The 20,132-nt window shown below is 37.2% G+C and overlaps 1 protein-coding gene across 1 annotated transcript in view; it reads left to right on the plus strand.

Moving 5' to 3' along the window:
* LOC149779288 (uncharacterized) overlaps positions 1-20,132 on the plus strand; it is a 237,444-nt gene that overhangs the window by 201,546 nt on the left and 15,766 nt on the right. Inside the window, 4 exon segments of the mRNA XM_089938418.1 lie at positions 1,218-1,309; positions 3,668-3,746; positions 8,654-8,705; positions 16,456-16,532. Coding sequence (XP_089794544.1) covers positions 1,218-1,309; positions 3,668-3,746; positions 8,654-8,705; positions 16,456-16,532 — 300 coding nt within the window.

The following is a 20,132-nucleotide window of genomic DNA, read 5'->3' on the forward strand; positions in this document are numbered from 1 at the left end:
GTTTCCATGGAGATAATTTTATCAAACTTACCCTGTTTTATAGTATTAGTAGGTGACATTAAACGTAAGATGCCAGATTTAAAACTCAGGGTCACAGCAGGGTGAAGTTACTAGGGGTGAAATGGAGGTTGATGGTTGGGGTATTGGTAACATACAGTGGACTCACAATTTGACCACATACAGTTAAAAAAATGCTTAGTCCACCTTGTAATTTGTGCTCATTTGTCTCAGGCCAAATTTGCAGTATTACCTGAGATATGGGTAGAGGGAAATTATAATAATCCTTCCTTTCAGTTTAGAAAATCCAATCAAGATTAATGGTGAATAACTTTTTTGTATTACTCGTTGGATACTTGTCAAACCTTGTTTGGAATTGCCTGTTTTTAATCAGTATATATGTAGAGGAATAAAATTGCACCCTCCCCCTTTTATGAACATTTTCTCTTGTTTATCTTTTCTCTTTCAGACCTTCCATTAGACATTTGTCTAACTTATCCGATTCTTTGCCCAACTTAATCTGTCTTAACTGATTTAGATTTTAAGAGAAACAGTATGAAATCTAGACACATGATCTGACCCATATTATATATTTTTTCTCTGAAAAATGGCGTTTCAGAATTTATGCTTGTTTTGACTGGAATTTGGTGAAATATTTAGAATGTAAACATTTGGTGACATGTTCAGAAAGTGCAAGTTTGGCTGGTTTTACAAATACCATACAAAAGGGTCTGTCATAAACTCAGGTGGTGTCACAGTTCCTGGAACATGGATACTACTCCATGTCATGGCAGATCACTTGGTTTTAATGTAATAAACTGTAAAGTGAGGTTTTGTTCTGTACCTATTGATGAATAGAAGACTGGACATAACTGTGGGGGAGTTGCTCACAGTGGTCAAGATATGAGCTGAAAAAATTATAATTTCTTGTCTATTTTAATGTTTTGTATACGTTTTTTTTTCTTTTGTAGAAAGCAAGGATGGAGAAAGAGTTAGATGGCTGTAAATTGAACATTAAATATGAAAACTAATTTAATACAGTGAAACTTGCCTTAACCCAGTTGATACCTCAATATAGATGACACCTGTTATAAAGGATATTTTGGAGGGACACCTATATTTCAGAATCAATTTAGCCTTTATATGGAGAACACATGCTCAAAAAAGTACTGTTGCGAGATAGAAAGTTAAATTAATTAAATTACTCATTTATTACACAGGGCAGACTTCCTGAGGAGGAGCTTCTTTTCTTTCTGACACAGGAGGAAATAGGCATGGTTATACAAACTAGATCGGCCAAGTTAATTGCCAAGTAAAGTCACTTTTTATGTCTGCCCATCTGTCAGTCTTGCAGTCAATTTTTCTGCCTTTTCACCTCACTATTTTTCTGTCTTTTCACCTTTCTGCCATTTCACCTCACTATTGTTTCCTAAGCAAAATAGTGTGACATAATTGTCAATTTGTGTTTTTATAACTTTGAAAATTATCTTATCAGTGTTAAATATTTTTTGTGGAGATTTTACTTTAAAGCTTTCACAGTCATATACACCTCTTCTTGATATCTCGCGCACAATGGGGTCCACAAACATAGACCGCACTTTAAGCGAGGCGTGAGTTACTGAGGGACCTCCAAAAATTGAAAAAAATCGCCTTGACATCGAGAAAACTGTAAGGGGGAGGGGGCGTTAGGGAAGTGGGCTGTTTAATGACTGAATCCTCATTTTACAATCATGTCGATAATAATTTTTTCTAATGAAGTTGTTCGTTATTCTGTTTAAATAACATTTTTGTTCTCTCAAAATATCCAACATATTAAAAATCCTTCCAACTGGTTTGAACAATCATCACATGTATGTGAAAAATATGTGTATTACATCACTGCTTTTTGTTTTCTTGATGAGTCTGGTTTCCTTTGTGGTATTTAATAGTATCTTGCCAAATCGTTAGTCCACAATTTGGGAACTAGACTAACTGTTGATACACGCTCAAAGAAGATTACTTTTTTTCTTCAAAAATACGCGACATTTATTTCGTGAGAGGTCTACTTTGAAACTCAATTTTTTATTGTTCAGTTAGTACAGTGTTAATGTCATGATTTCATTGGAAGTAATAATGAAATTTCTTATCATCCCTGAGGATATCTCTAAATGCCAGTTCAAAATTCTCTGAAACTCGCTTGCCCACAGTGGTACGTATCTGTGAAATCAAGTTCTTTATTTTACGAAGTATTCTTTTCGCTTTGCTGCCTTGTTATCTTTGATCATAGTTAATGAAAGAGTAATTTAAGGTAGTTTCTGTTACATACACAATAACGTTTATTACAGCGTTCGATTGATCAGATGAAGTGAGTTCACCCGACATATGACCGAGGCTGCTAGATTTTAAGTTAGTCCGATTTTTGTGTCTTTTAATTTTTCTTTTATTCCACCTCCTTTTTTTATTCAAAAGACATAATTAACGTGATAATATAAAGGAGGCCAGCTTTTAATTCATTGCAACAATACAACAGATACTTCCGCAAGTCAGTTATCAAAACACGGCACTTAATTGGGGTCTCAGGGAAACGCTCGCAGACATAGCTGTTACGGTAGATTGACGCATTTTAGGTTTACTTACAAAAGGACACATTGCACTAATGATGATTACATTTAAAAGGAACTAAAAGATGGAACTAGAACACAAATTTAAATTGATAAAAATTTTATTTAATTTGTATTTATTTATTAAAGTACTGCCTCCACTCAGCGTGACATTTTCATTGATCGAAATTTCCTTGCATATCGTTAATTGCAGTATACTAGGAATGTCGTTTGGAAAGAAAATGTAAAAAATTTTATGAGTTATTTTTAAATTTAATATTTCATAGTGTTGATTAAAATTTCCAGGTCCTACCTACCATTTTCAACGATAAAACGATCGATACATCAAAGTCTCCATTACCAATTTCGATCGCAATTTTCTTCAAGTTGAACAAATAGGGATAATTTTTTCTGTTGGTATTTTCGGGTTTAAAAAATGGGATCCACGCCTGACACCGAGTTATAAGCAGGTTCGCGAGTTATCAGGGTGCGAGTTATCGAGGGAGTGGTGTATAGTGAAGGTATATCAAAGTACTGTTCACATTTTATTATGTAGTGTTCTGCAGAACCTGTCATAAAAATTTGTCAAGCAGTTTGCATTTGGAGCTACATTGGTTCAGTGGTTAAGGCATTGGACTGTTGATGAGAAGGAAGCAGTTTGATTCTCATGATTGGATCAAACTTGATTAGAGGTGTGCTAGGCACTATACTCTACTTGCCTTGGCACATTATAACCTTGATATGTTGCTGTGGCTTATAGCACCAAACCAAAGCCAAAACAATAGATTTTTGTTACAGCCTTTGTATTTTTGTCACTATTCTTTGATGTGTTAATATATAATTATTTTACATATCTCTACTGCATACACTTCAGTGTGCCTCCCCCAACACAAAGCACAGTCATATATGCACACACACACACACACACACACACACACACACACACACTATAAAGAAATTTGTTGACTAAAACCAGATTCATTAAACTGAGAAGAAATACTTGTGTTTACTCTACACAGTGCCATTGTAGAACTTCATTTAATTCATGTTCCTTATCTGCAGGCATCAAATAGTTTTATATTATGTTTCAGAGCTGCAAGACGTAGGAAGATATTCCACCTCCAAGAAGAAATTCAGTTTCCCAAGTTGACAGTTGGAATACCTGTCCCTGTATGTATGGATCTACCCACCTTTTCATGCTAATTACTCATCATACCAGACCTCAAATGAGTGAAATAAGGAATTTACCTTAATTTCAGTAATATGGAAGAGAAAGAATTCAGATCTCATGCACTAATTACCGTAACAGTATTTCAGCTTTTGACCAGAGTGTTCTGACCTCAGTGCATGCACACACATGCAGACACTGTAAGGTGCTACCTTTACAGATCAGTGACATCTCATCTCAGTTTGTTTAGGTTTGAGACTTAACTCAGCCAATAGGGGTATGTGAGAAAGCTTGCCTTAGCTTCCTGTGGGTCAGTATTTCTTCCAGGTTTTCTTCCTTCACCACATATACAGGTTTGCCATGTATAGCCTATCATGTGCTGAAAAATTGGCATTAAACCTGTAACCAAAACAACAATAACTTGAGTTGTTCACCATCTGCAGTTAACCAAACTTTATAGTAGGCTTTCACATAAAGTAATAAATAAGTTATCTGTTTCTGGATAAAAATGTCAGGGGTCAGGGTCATTGTGACTAAAAGAAGAAAAGTGGATCAAGGTAAAAGGATATTGATTTGAGGGTCAGATCGGAAAAAGTTGTTTTAGCACAATAAACATTAGTTTTACATCACAGAACTGGACCAATTTTTGTGAAATGCTTGCATTTGGGGTAAAGAAGAAATCTAATGACTTGGGGATTAGTAGGTCAAGGTCACTATGACCAAAAGAAGTTCTTTCTGCATAAATTCCTTAATCATTCCCCTATGGGTTTGGAAATTAAGAATAGTCCTGATGCACTGTCCTGCATTTTTATTGGATCTGCCTGGGTTGGCCACTTAGGTGCATCCATGGGAATGGCACTTTATTGCAGGTGCCTTGGCACTAAGTAACCCATTTGTGTTCCTGTACCATAAGCAACAAACTAGATCAAACCAAAACTTTTACCAAAGTTTCTTGATGACTTTCAAATACACAGTGAGTAAAAAAGAAGACTGTTGGTTTGGGAGTGAAAAAGGTCAAAGGTCGAGGTTATTATGATTGAAGGACAAATAGTTTCCTGTCAGTAAATTTAGTTCTTTATTGCATTCTTTATTAATATCTTCCACTTGGGGTAAGGAAGAAGCATAATAATTTTGGAACAAAATATCAATGGAGAAGGTCACTGATTGAACATTGGTTTCTGCACAAATATTTCTGTTCTTGACCATGTAACTTTACCAAAGTTTGTGGATTACTTGCACCTTCAGCAAAAAATATAAAGCTATTAATTTTGAAATGAAAGGTCAGTTTCACTGACTAAAAGAAGAAATATGGTCTCATTTAATAACTTTTCTTCAAGACCATGTACATTGACCTAAGTTTGTGGAGGGTTTGCATTTAAGGTATGGAAGAGGCCTGTTGATATTAAGGTCAAAAGGTTAAAAATTCAGGTCTTTGTGTTTCAAAGAAAAATGGATTTTGCAGAATAACTTCTGTTGTAGAGCACATTCCTTGTTCAGTTTTTGAGGATGTAATGTATTTAGGGTAAGAGACCTTTAGGTTCTGGGGTGTGAAAGGCCTGAGATCATGGCTGTGGCAAGTCTAATAAGAAGTTAATGGATTCTGCAGAGTAAATTGCTGAAATGCATTAGTTAATAATGTACAGTGTGGCCCATGCCCATGCCCTAAGTATTTGGTACAGGTCTAGTAAATATGGTGGATGCATGTAATGTACTGTGTAGGCCATGCCTTACTATGTACTTGGTAGAGGTCTAGTAAATATGGTGGATGCATATAACGTACAGTGTAAGCCATGCCCTACTATGTACTTTGTAGAGCTCTAGTAAATATGGTGGATGCATATAACGTACAGTGTAAGCCATGCTCTACTATGTACTTGGTAGAGGTCTATAAATATAGTGGATGCATATAATGTACAGTGTAAGCCATGCCCTACTATGTGCTTGGTAGAGGTCTAGTAAATATGGTGGATGCATATAATGTACTGCGTAGGCCATGCCCTACTATGTACTTGGTAGAGCTCTAGTAAATATGGTGGATATAATGTACTGTGTAGGCCATGCCCTACTATGTACTTTGTAGAGCTCTAGTAAATATGGTGGATGCATATAATGTACAGTGTAAGCCATGCCCTACTATGTGCTTGGTAGAGGTCTAGTAAATATGGTGGATGCATATAACGTACAGTGTAAGCCATGCTCTACTATGTACTTGGTAGAGGTCTATAAATATAGTGGATGCATATAATGTACAGTGTAAGCCATGCCCTACTATGTACTTGGTAGAGGTCTATAAATATGGTGGATGCATATAATGTATAGTGTAGGCCATGCCCTACTATGTACTTTGTAGAGGTCTATAAATGTAGTGGATGCATATAATGTACAGTGTAAGCCATGCCTTACTATGTACTTGGTAGAAGTCTATAAATATGGTGGATGCATATAACGTACAGTGTAAGCCATGCCCTACTATGTACTTGGTAGAGGTCTATAAGTATAGTGGATGCATATAACGTACAATGTAAGCCATACCCTACTATGTACTTGGTAGAGGTCTATAAATATGGTGGATGCATATAATGTACAGTGTAAGCCATGCCCTACTATGTACTTGGTAGAGGTCTATAAATATGGTGGATGCATATAATGTACAGTGTAGGCCATGCCCTACTATGTACTTGGTAGAGGTCTATAAAATTGAAAATATGGTGGATGCATATAATGTACTGTGTAGGCCATGCCCTACTATGTACTTGGTAGAGGTCTATAAATATGGTGGATGCATATAATGTACTGTGTAGGCCATGCCCTACTATGTACTTGGTAGAGGTCTATAAATATGGTGGATGCATATAATGTACAGTGTAGGCCATGCCCTACTATGTACTTGGTAGAGGTCTATAAATATGGTGGATGCATATAATGTACTGTGTAGGCCATGCCTTACTATGTACTTGGTAGAGGTCTATTAAACATGGTGGATGCATATAATGTACAGTGTAAGCCATGCCCTACTATATACTTGGTAGAGGTCTATAAATATGGTGGATGCATATAATGTACAGTGTAGGCCATGCCCTACTATGTACTTGGTAGAGGTCTATAAAATTTAAAATATGATGGATGCATATAATGTACTGTGTAGGCCATGCCCTACTATGTACTTGGTAGAGGTCTATAAATATGGTGGATGCATATAATGTACTGTGTAGGCCATGCCCTACTATGTACTTGGTAGAGGTCTATAAATATGGTGGATGCATATAATGTGCTGTGTAAGCCATGCCTTACTGTGTACTAGGTAGAGATCTATAAATATGGTGGATGCATATAATGTACTGTGTAGGCCATGCCTTACTGTGTACTTGGTAGAGGTCTATAAATATAGTGGATGCATATAATGTACTGTGTAGGCCATGCCCTACTATTTACTTGGTAGAGGTCTATAAATATGGTGGATGCATATAATGTACAGTGTAGGCCATGCCCTACTGTGTACTTGGTAGAGGTCTATAAATATGGTGGATGCATATAATGTACTGTGTAGGCCATGCCTTACTATGTACTTGGTAGAGGTCTATTAAATATGGTGGATGCATATAATGTACAGTGTAAGCCATGCCCTACTATGTACTTGGTAGAGGTCTATAAATATGGTGGATGCATATAATGTACAGTGTAGGCCATGCCCTACTGTGTAATGGTAGAGGTCTGTACATATGGTGGATGCATATAATGTACAGTGTAGTCCATGCCCTACTGTGTACTGGTAGAGGTCTGTATATATGGTTGATGCATATAATGTACAGTGTGGGCCATGCCCTGCTATGTACTTGGTAGAGGTCTATAAATATGGTGGATGCATAATGTACAGTGTAGGCCATGCCCTACTGTGTAATGGTAGAGGTCTGTATATATGGTGGATGCATATAATGTACAGTGTAGTCCATGCCCTACTGTGTACTGGTAGAGGTCTGTATATATGGTTGATGCATATAATGTACAGTGTGGGCCATGCCCTACTATGTACTTGGTAGAGGTCTATAAATATGGTGGATGCATATAATGTACAGTGTAGGCCATGCCCTACTGTGTAATGGTAGAGGTCTGTATATATGGTGGATGCATATAATGTACAGTGTAGTCCATGCCCTACTGTGTACTGGTAGAGGTCTGTATGTATGGTTGATGCATATAATGTACAGTGTGGACCATGCCTTACTATGTACTTGGTAGAGGTCTATAATATGGTGGATGCATATAATGTACAGTGTAGGCCATGCCCTACTGTGTAATGGTAGAGGTCTGTATATATGGTGGATGCATATAATGTACAGTGTAGGCCATGCCCTACTGTGTACTGGTAGAGGTCTGTATATATGGTGGATGCATATAATGTACAGTGTAGGCCATGCCCTACTATATACTTGGTAGAGGTCTATAAATATGGTGGATGCATATAATGGTACTCTTGTTTTTAAATATGACTGTAACAGTAGTTTCATTCTTACTCATCATGGATGAGTTATCATACTTTACTTGTATATATTACAAAGAGACATAAAAGATCATTGTTACTTTGGGGTTAATGTTCAAAAGTCATAGTCACTGTAGATGGAGTTGAAAGATGATGACATTTTTTAAAAGGGCAATACTTTAAGATAATGGCTCAGTTTCTTCAAATGTATTATATTTATCTGCATATGACATACATCCACTTACAAACAATATTGACAAAGATCAAGGTCTACTCTCTACAGTCTGAGCTTTATTTCATTAGAACAGGATAGACCCTGATTTGGATCTGTGCTGTTTTCATGTGGGAAGGTGCAGTACATTGATGCATACAATATCTACAAAATAATCAGTTCCTTAATGATGGACTAGTCCTGTTCTTTTACCATTGCAGATCAAACAAGATGATCAGCAGCATGAAAGAAAAACAAAATTTACACTCAAAGGTAAGCTTATTACCGTTTCAGTTCATGATTTATACACAACAAAACACAGATCCAGTTAAGTTTTTATTTATAATTATACTGTTTGCCTAGGAGGACTGTCTGCTGCTACTTATGAAACTGTTTTGGTTCATTCTGTCAGTGAGTGATTCAGCGGCTACTGAATGGCACAACATGGTTGTACAGAGGTCACAGCTGGTCTGTGAAACTCCCTGACAGAATGTTATGGATAACCCTTGAGTAAAGTTTCTTCAGCAGAAACTGAAGGAGCTCAGCGAAGACTGAGCTGTCCAATGAAGGTTTGGGATGACAGCGGCAACTGTGTGGACTTCACTCAATGGTTTAGTTTGAATACACCATATAGCGCTGATATTAGATTCTTGGGTGAATAAACAGAATGGAATGAAGTGAATGCCCAAAGAAAACATGTGCAGCAGATGTTGTCCCCCAAGAATGTAATAGTGGGGAAGCCTTCAGTGTTCAATGAAGAAAAAGAGAAAAAAATGTTTATACAACATCATTATATCAACAATAATGTAAAAGAAAGGTATACATGCGTGAAGCAATAAGTAGATGAATTATGATAAAATGTCAAGAACGTCCCGGAGTGGTTCCTTGCGTGTCTTGGAATTCAGCAAAGATGAACTATGGGAATTTGAGAATGGAAATGACTAAGTTATCACATCCAATTCAGATGAGAAGCAAGATGATCACATCCATGAAATGGGTAGAAGAATACCATGAGAATGCAATAACACCTCCAGGAATAAAGAAACTGAATGCATGTATGGCTATGAAAATATGGATATGCACAAGTGCCACACAAAGAAAACTGGTATCACACGTGTGCAGAACTCCACACATAATGGATAGGCACAAGTGCCACACAAATAACACTGGTATCAAACGCGTGGAGAACTCCCAACATAATGAATACAGAAACACAATGAATGAGCAATTACATCCATGATACAGTAATGACAAACTGCATCCAGAAACACACAGCCAGGATGGAAAAACAGTGTCAATGTGAGACCTTCCATCCCTGTATGTTGAATGCAGCATGATCATGGTAACTGTGTATTACTATCCACATCCGTTGCCATGGTCCTCTGTGCTGCCAGAATAGTACTAAGATGTATGCAAATGTATCTTGTGTAACAATCTGAAGACCACCGGCCCAGAACTAACTTTGATTATATGGTCTTCCAGCCGGGCCGCTGCTGTTGAAGTAGCTGCACCTGTACGAAATGAATGGCCACTATACTGGGAAGTGTCCAGTCCCATCTTACAGTAGACAAGTCGCATATGAATTAAGGAAAACAATTCTTGATAACGCTTGACCTGTAGTCTTAATGAAAAGTGGGGCATATAGCTGAGATGATGAACATCTCCTGAATTGCATGAAAGTCTTCAGAGCAGAATATGGACATATAGCACAACCCATGTAACAGAATGATCACAGTCCTACGGAAAGGGTCAGTTTTTGATGATTTTAACTTTAGGAATGCAGTTTCTAGGTGGAAGTGCACATTGCCTATGCAGAGATGAATGGTTGGATCAAAGGAATCCAGAATAGTGAATTCCCCACATCTCAGAAATCTGAAGAAAGCAACTATGCAGACAGTCAACAACCATAAATATGTGTGTGTATCAAATACTTCTCCTCACAGAATTGTACAAATGCTTGTCCGGATATTGTATGTAATAGGCTTGCGCAGTTTTTGACCGAACCTTGGGTTTTTTTTATGGCCTGTAGGATGGTGGCAAGATGCGGCATATTATTTTTGTCTGTGGTGAATGGTGATTGCATACCACCCTGCATATACTTGAACCTAATGCCACAGAGGTACAATTTTATGGTAGAATGCTTCAAGTTGAATGCTCTTGCGCAATGTATCACAAAGCAGATTAAGGTGTTCTCCATAATATCTGGCAAAAGTTGCATGTTTGAGGCACAGCCACACATCAGCATGAAGGTCCTAAAAATGTTGAATGCAGTGTTGTAGGTGATTTGTGTAGCAGGGCTTAAAGCCTGATTCCATAACAAGTTTACCTCTTTATCCAGGTCCATAAGACTTCCGAGGGTGGGGGGCATTTGCAGGGTTGTAGATCTGCATCCGGAGCCGGTGCATACAATTTCTGAAATTGAAGGCGGGACAAGGCATCAGCTTTATTATTGATAATTCCCGGAATGTGTTTGGCAGAAAAATGAAAGTTACAAGAAGCCACACACCATATAAGTTTACGCATTAATTTCATTATATGCATAAATTTTGATCTCCCCTTTTGAAGTATATTCACTGTGGCCATATTATCGCATGTAAATATTATGCATTTGCCTGTCCATTCTGCACCTCAGATAATGGCAGCCACAACAGTAGGATACAACTCCCTGAATGCCATAGAGAAATCATCCTCCACAGGAAAAAGCATTTGAAGATCATCAGACCATGCAGCTGCAAACCAGTAACGCTTGAAATAACCCCCATACCCTACTTTGGATGAAGCATCTGTGCATAATTCAAGATCATCCAATGTAGTGGACTGATTATCAAGAAACACAGAAACTCCATTCCATGAAGCTAAAAATTGGTACCACATGTATAGTTCCTCTCTGCAATTTGCATTTAAGTGTATGTAATGATCGACTTTGGTAGATAGTCATATGAGATATGACACAAATGCACACCCTGGAAGGATAACACAAGTAGCAAATTAAGTGGCCCAGTAACTGGAGCAGTTCTTGCTTGTGGACACTTCGTTTGTTAAGAAATTGTTTAATGTAGTTCACAATATGCTCCACTTTATCCTGTGGTAAACGTGCTTGCATTTGCTCCGAGTCCAGAATTATTCCCAAATATTCTATAACTGTTCATGGGCTAATGGTCTTGCTTGGAGCTGTAGGAATCTTCAATCTGTTGAAAATAAGAGTCAACAAAGCCACCGTTCCCTCACCACATGCAGAAGGAAGATCTATTGTAAAAAAGTCATCAAGGAGGTGCAAGATGACGTCAATACCATAATTATGTTTTGCTATCCAACAAATCGCCTGAGATAAGGTATCAAATAATTTTAGACTTAAACGTGACCCGAAAGGGAGGAGAACACAAACATAATAATGTCTTTTCCATTTTACACAGGACAAGTGCCATTGTGAAGGTGCAATGGGAATCTGTTTGAAAATGCTGAAATATCAGTTTTGAACATAATAGCTCCCTTACCATAACACTGAATAATTTGAATGGCATCATCAGTCTAGACGTAGCTTAGGGAGCATCTTTCCTTGTCAGTAAGTTCATTGATACTTGTATGCATATGATCGCCATGGGGAGAGGACAGGTCAATGATAAGTCTCTTCTTATTTGACTATTTTCCTTCTGCAATGCCAATAGGACTGACACTATATTCTTGATATGGTGGAGATGGGAAAGGGCCAAGCATGAAACCTTTGGCACATTCCTTTGCCAATGACTGATCCACAATATACGGTAGTTTAGAAGCAGAAAGCAAGTGTTTGCACTCTTTTGTAGGCAAATGAGTTTTAAGTAGTTCATGCTGCAATCTGTGGAAGCATGTGGCGAGAAAGTAGGTCAGATTTGTTGCATCTTATCTGGCACTGATTTGCGAGGGGTATTGATATTGCCTGTACCAGTGTGTTTTGGCCCTGCACTGATTGCAGGTATGTAAGAACTGGCAAGTAGTACGGTGGCATCCGCATATGGAGTTAAAATTGTTACAAAGTTCTTTTCCATCCATCTGTCTAGGCCGGCCGTACTTGTCAATATCCAGTTTTTTTCTGTTGGCTATGTTCACTATGGGGGCGGCAGTGCATGTTTATTTTGGGCAAAAGTGAGTTGGATTAGTGACAGAATTGCAGATGTTACATGACGTTTTTCAGCCTCCAATCAAATAGCTGAAGAGTTGCCTGATACCTCATAGCCCAGTTTACTTTGAGTTTGTAGTCACGCAGGGCAATAGCAGCTTGACTAGAGTAGACATTATGGTAGTCATAGAAAATGTCCCCATTTTCATTGGCAATTTTTATAATGTTGGCCTCGTACATGTCCAATTCATGTCATCTGTTGGGATCAACTGAACAGATGATTTGTTTAACTTTTCTGAAAGCCATTATGAACTCACTTAGACTGAGATGCTTAAGTAATCTGGGATCATTCTTCCCAGCCTTGTCATCCTGATTTGATAGATCTGATTCAAAGTGTGGTAGATAAAGAGTAGCAAGATTGACGTACTTACCCTCAAGAATCTGCTTCCACTGGCTTTTGGATACCACATCAATTGCTGGTAGTATTTCCGCCAAAACTCCATGGGACTGCATCAGCTGATCAAGTGACATCACAGGCTGGGCTACTGGCAGTGATGAGAGATGTGTACAGCCGCCTAAGAATCGCCTAAGAATAACTCCGGAGAAGATGCCTGTTGTTATGCCATGATGTTAGTAATGTAATTATTTAGGTCAGCAATAGAATGCTGAATGGAGTGGATTGAGGTCATTATGTTGGCTGGAGACAACATGCTTTCAGCAATGGAGGCCATGTTGGAAGTAGCCCCTACTTCTGGATCACTTCATTGTATTGCTGTTTCCGCTTTATTGGATCCCTCTGCCGCATTAACATGAACAATGGTCACACTACAGAGATTTCAATGTGGAGTTAGCTGTGGAATGAGGGATGCTGCTTCTTCTTCCAACTGACTTATGCTGGGTTGCGAGTGAGATGGGCTGTTCCTTGATTGTCTCGGTAAACGATCAGCAGGCCGTGAACTCGTGGAAGGTGCATTATCCATTTATAGCTGTCTCAAGGCGTGCATCAGGAGAACAGCAGACACCTTAATGCCTATAGATTCTAGTTTCTGCTTTAAATAAAGAGTAGTTAAGTTGAACAGATTGTCCAATTGTCCAAGTCTTATGGGACTGGCCTCTGTCTTGAAGAGTGTGATGCCATTGTGCTGTCGCTATCAGCTCCAAACTAGAAACAGTTGAAACAAAGGACACTGCACATGACAGCTGGTACTGTTTTGATTGGCTGGCAAGTGATGTATTAATACATCTCATGCATATTAATACAGACTATTTGCAAAAATGGTAGTGAGTGGGTCACCTATTGCTGTGTATAAACTATGCTTAAGTAAGCACTTAAGCAACAACATATAAGTCTCTTTAAACATACTTGGAAAAATGACATTTAGGTGAATGGATTTAACTTATGCAACTTTTGTTAAATTTCCCACACATTTCATTGTATTTAAATCTAAATCAGGTTCATTAAACTAAGTTATTAATTGAGCATGATTCTGTCTCATTGTTAAAAGTCTGGTGAGACTGGCTATAAGTATGATGAGAAATTAGTACAAGAATGGTGAAGTAGAGGTAGGTTAGGTATAAGCATGTTGCGGCATGGATATACGCTTGCTGAGACATATGTATGATCATAGGGAGACATGGATGTAAGGATGCTGAGGCATAAGTATAAGGATCATGAGACAGGTATAGGCATGCTGTGTCATGGGTATAAGCAATGTGAAACATGACTACAAGTTAGGTTAGACAGTGTCATAAGCATGAAGAGCAAGGTTTAATTATGCTGAGACATAGATATAAGCATGGTGAGATGTTGGTATAAGCATGGTGAGACATAGGTATAAGCATAGTGAGACATAGGTATAAGCATGGTGAGATGTGGGTATAAGCATATTGAAACATGGGTATAAGGATTGTTAGATATAGTTAAAGCATGCTGAGATGTAGGTATAATCATTCTGAGACATATCACATAGAGGCATACATCATTGCAGGGATGCAGATGAACCTGATAACATCAGGGTCAAGTGCACAGTAACATTTTTGATAGAAGATTTGTGTTAAGGTATTTGGCAAGGGTTTTTATTCCGCTTATAATTCATTAACCCTTTCGCAAATTTTATCAATACCTGTGAGGTCATATTGTGGAGCGAAGACAGCTTGCAACACAAATTGCTCACAATTTTGACTTGGGGTCAAGATCACAAAGTTTATAGCAATGTTTTATGTATGTAACATAAATAATCTGTCATTGAACTGGAAGATTATTATTATATGCACAGTCACTATTCCTATGAAGATTATTCTTATATGCACAGTTGCTATTCCTATGAAGATTATTCTTATATGCACAGTTGCTATTCCTATGAAGATTATTCTTCTATGCACAGTTGCTATTCCTATGAAGATTATTCTTATATGCACAATCACTATTCCTATGAAGATTATTCTTCTCTGCACAGTCACTATTCCTGTGAAGATTATTCTTATATGCACAGTTGCTATTCCTATGAAGATTATTCTTATATGCACAATCACTATTCCTATGAAGATTATTCTTATATGCACAATCACTATTCCTGTGAAGATTATTCTTATATGCACAGTTGCTATTCCTATGAAGATTATTCTTCTATGCACAGTTGCTATTCCTATGAAGATTATTCTTATATGCACAGTTGCTATTCCTATGAAGATTATTCTTCTATGCACAGTTGCTATTCCTATGAAGATTATTCTTATATGCACAATCACTATTCCTATGAAGATTATTCTTCTCTGCACAGTCACTATTCCTGTGAAGATTATTCTTATATGCACAGTTGCTATTCCTATGAAGATTATTCTTATATGCACAGTCACTATTCCTATGAAGATTATTCTTCTATACACAGTCACTATTCCTATGAAGATTATTCTTATATGCACAATCACTATTCCTATGAAGATTATTCTTCTCTGCACAGTCACTATTCCTATGAAGATTATTCTTATATGCACAGTTGCTATTCCTATGAAGATTATTCTTATATGCACAGTCACTATTCCTATGAAGATTATTCTTATATGCACAGTTGCTATTCCTATGAAGATTATTCTTATATGCACAGTCACTATTCCTATGAAGATTATTCTTCTATACACAGTCACTATTCCTATGAAGATTATTCTTATATGCACAATCACTATTCCTATGAAGATTATTCTTCTCTGCACAGTCACTATTCCTATGAAGATTATTCTTATATGCACAGTTGCTATTCCTATGAAGATTATTCTTATATGCACAGTTGCTATTCCTATGAAGATTATTCTTATATGCACAGTTGCTATTCCTATGAAGATTATTCTTATATGCACAGTCACTATTCCTGTGAAGATTATTCCTGTGAAGATTATTCTTATATGCACAGTCACTATTCCTATGAAGACTATTCCTATGAAGATTATTCTTCTATGCACAGTTGCTATTCCTATGAAGATTATTCTTGCACAGTTTCTATTCCTATGAAGATTATTCTTCTATACACAGTCACTATTCCTATGAAGATTATTCTTATATGCACAATCACTATTCCTATGAAGATTATTCTTCTCTGCACAGTCACTATTCCTATGAAGATTATTCTTATATGCACAGTTGCTATTCCTATGAAGATTATTCTTATATGCACAGTCACTATTCCTATGAAGATTATTCTTCTATGCACAGTTGCTATTCCTATGAAGATTATTCTTCTATGCACAGTTGCTCTTCCTATGAAGATTATTCTTCTATGCACAGTTGCTATTCCTATGAAGATTATTCTTATATGCACAGTCACTATTCCTGTGAAAAATAAATAATAGTTATTAATGTCGGAATAATGTACACTTCCATCCTTGAGAGAGAGACAGATAATTTAGGACATTGTTGTTCATCTTTGTTTTTAGGTATGCCTGTGAGTCAGGGGTCAGTGCAAGGACAAGCCAGAGTTGTCCATTCCTTGGAGGAAGCCAATAAAATTCAGGTTTGTTATTGAATGTCTTACAGGTTTGATTTCGACTGTCTTACAGTTTTGTTAATAACTGTTTTACAGGTTTGTTATTGACTGTCTTACAGTTTTGTTATTACATTATTGGATTAAGGCCAAGCTGTTTGTATGTGCCTCCAGGAATGTGGCAGGCATATCAAAATACCATTGTCAAATTATGTGTCTGTCTATCATGTGTTGTTTTGGGCTTAGGTCACTGTGGCAGGGCATTTGTGTTCCATGAACTTTGGTTGGATTTCAGTGTTATCCAAGCTTATGGATTGATGATATTTGTTCATCCATTCATCCAACCATCTGGTATCAACACTGTGCTTGGTGTTTAGGTCATTTTCTCAGACACAGTTATTCACAGAGTCACATAAGCTGGTACTTATAAAGTCTTATTGACATGGAATTTCATCAGGCATCTAGTTGATTGAAAATGATGCCGATCTGCTTGCTTGTTTTAGCTACTGCTGAATGGAGGGCCATATTTTGCTGAGATGCCAAGTCCTCTGATTTTGTCGGAGCAGCTCAGAGAATTAGGCAATCCTTCTGAGAAAGAGCTCTGATCAAAACATGAAAGGCTCCAATATCTCAACCTTTCAGAAATGCATGAAATCGTTTTGCTTTATTTTTATCATGAAGCAGACATCTTTCCTTCATAATGTGTCTGTCGATTAGGAAAACATCAGAGTCATGGAGCAGAAGGATAGCCCTCACTTCTGTTAGTAGAATATTAACTAATTCCTACATTTCTGTTTGCTGGAATGCAATGGAACCCAGAAATGTTGAAATCAGTTAAGGGGATGATAAGTGTCTTCAATGAAAAAAACCTATCTAATTGCTTTCTTCAGTATATTTTTGTTTCATTAAAGAAACATACTTTAGCTTCAGTTGACTTGGGCATTTCTTGCCTGGCTGAAATGTGTCAGTGGAACTTGAAAACACATTGATTTGCTTGTGTCAGAATTAGAATTCATTAGGAAAAAGACATCAGAATAAGTATAGGATGACTAAGGCAGTTAGACTTTAATTTGTGGAAAATTGTTGGTATGGGCTGCCAAGTGTGCGAGATATTCCTGAAAATTTGGCCTCTCATCAGTCAACTGGGGAACATACTACACAATGCTGTTTATTTAGGCAGTAAGTTGTCAACATATCAGGGTAGATGTATTGCAGGACTATTAGATGCAGTGCTAATGAAAGCCAAAAGTGCCACTTAATGGTGCCACTAGATTCATTTCTAAAAACAAAGTTGTATGAGGGTAAGTCAAAATAAAATGTGTACAACATGCATTTATATTAAGGACTTTTATATTCCCAAATATAACCAAAGAACACCAGATTGCACTATGTTCTACTTCACCTTTTCACTTTGTGTGCCACTGCACCTCTGCCACTCAGCCATGCTCGAATTTTATGTTCGCAGTTTTTGAAATGTTTTTCACCAGAAGACTTCTAATAATGTCTAGATGGTCCAAAAATGGTGTAAATCTTCTATTCAATGATGGCTTCAGTACTTGGTAGTTAAAAAGAATAAATGGTTGTATTTTGAATTCCAGGAAATTGTTTACAATCATTGGAGTGTCACTCTCTTCCGGTAGATCTTGTCAGTGACTTATGTTAAAGCTTCCTCATTGTAAACAGAGAATAATTAACTGAAACAATGGTTTGCAGGAATTTAGAGTGACTCTCTGTTAGCAAAAACCATTTATACCATGTCACATTTGAATAAAAATTAACATAGTTTGTACCCTATCATTTACCTCGTGTTCAAGTAATAAAATGAGAACACACTGAACACTATAACCAACTCTGTAAGAAAAACTAGAGCTTCGTAACACTATAATCAGCTCTAATACAAACAAGAGTTCTATGAAACACTACCACTGACTCTGTAATAAAAACAAGAGTTCCATGAAACACTACCACTGACTCTGTAATAAAAACAAGAGTTCCATCAAACACTACCACTGACGCTGTAATAAAAACAAGAGTTCCATGAAACACTATATCCTGCTTGCAAAGAATGTTCATTATGTACCACCACAGGTGTAAATATATGGACACATAATTTTCTTTAAACCATATTTTCCATTTGTCATAATTTTCAGTAGTGCATGATATTTTCATGCAAGTTGGAATGTAAACTTAGGAATGTATTACTCGTAGGTCTACTGTTCTAGAACACCTCCCCCCAAGATAATTGTATAAATTACTCGAACAATGAAACAGCTTTCATTACCTTAATTATTACCTGGATTAACAAAGATGCTGTTGGTAAGCAGCAGTAAAAAAAACCTGACACTCTTCACAGTTTGTGATCACACATATCCATTAAAAAAAAATCGGTATATATTTTGACAAAACATGACTTTGTTAAGTGTCATTTTGGTGATAGATCCTTTTGTCAGAGACAAGTTTACATAATGAAACTGGGGGCCCTGAGTGGCTGAGTGGTCTAAGGCGCTATCCATTACAGATCACTGCCATCTCACCTCTGTCTGTGTGGGTTCAAGTTTAGGATTTGGCCAATGTGGGTATGTGAGAAAGCTTGCCAGTAGCTTCTCATGGGTTGGTGGTTCTTCCCAAGGTTTTCCCAGGTTCTTCCCTCACCATTAATACTGGCCACCATGCATAGTCTATCGTGTGCAGAAAAATGGCATTAAACCCCACAACAACAACAACATAATGAAACTATCTTAATTGTACCTGCCATATTCTCAGATAGCATTTTGGGTTTTTTGAGACTCAGAAACTGAAAAAGTTTTTGATTTTCCAAGGGGGTCAGTGTGCATAACCAAAGTAAAGCAAAATCCAATTGAGAATAAGCTATCTTTTGATATAAGCCTAAAGAAAATGTGTATGCATTTAAATCTGTTTTCTTGAAAGCATTTAACACACTTGTAACAAAAAATATAATTTGTAGATTTTAGCATTGTCAGATATCATCACCACACACATACATGATCATGTATATGCAAACACTTGCATAATCTCAACCATACTGACATTACATAAAAAATAAAAAATACACCAATTTTCTGCCTTTAAAATCATTGGCTGATGGAATGTAGTCTCAATTAGATGCTGTCTCTCCTGCTGTCAGTAGTTCAATAGGGGTTTGAAGAAAATGCAAGTGTCATTTGTTGACAAGTTGGCACTCATTAGGGATAAGATGGTGCTGTTTTTCAAACATCCTTGCTTGATTTCCTGAGTGAATCCTAGTCAGAAATTAGTTCTTCCTGCCAATCATTAATGCTGTCATTGTCAGAACTGTGTCTGTTGCATTTTGACCACCAGATATGCTTTTCTCTATAGAAATTATACATCACATTAGGTATGAACTATTTCATTGGGGGTGGAGGAAGGAATATAATGTTTTCAAGCTTTATGGGAGCCTAATACGGTGCATCCATCCAGTACAAGTATTAACACAATCTTTTTATCAAGAAAAATCAGCTGTATAAACATGAGCATGGGGTAATTATTGTCTTTCGATCAATTTGATATGGTGTTTGTAGTATCTTCAAGGAATGAAATGTTCCCCCTTGCTGTTGTGCTTTACTCCATCAACCAGGCCTTCTGAAATTT

This window comes from Sinohyriopsis cumingii, chromosome 17 (assembly GCF_028554795.1).
Source record: "Sinohyriopsis cumingii isolate HCF-2022 chromosome 17, ASM2855479v2, whole genome shotgun sequence".
NCBI classification, from domain to species: Eukaryota; Metazoa; Mollusca; class Bivalvia; order Unionida; family Unionidae; genus Sinohyriopsis; species Sinohyriopsis cumingii.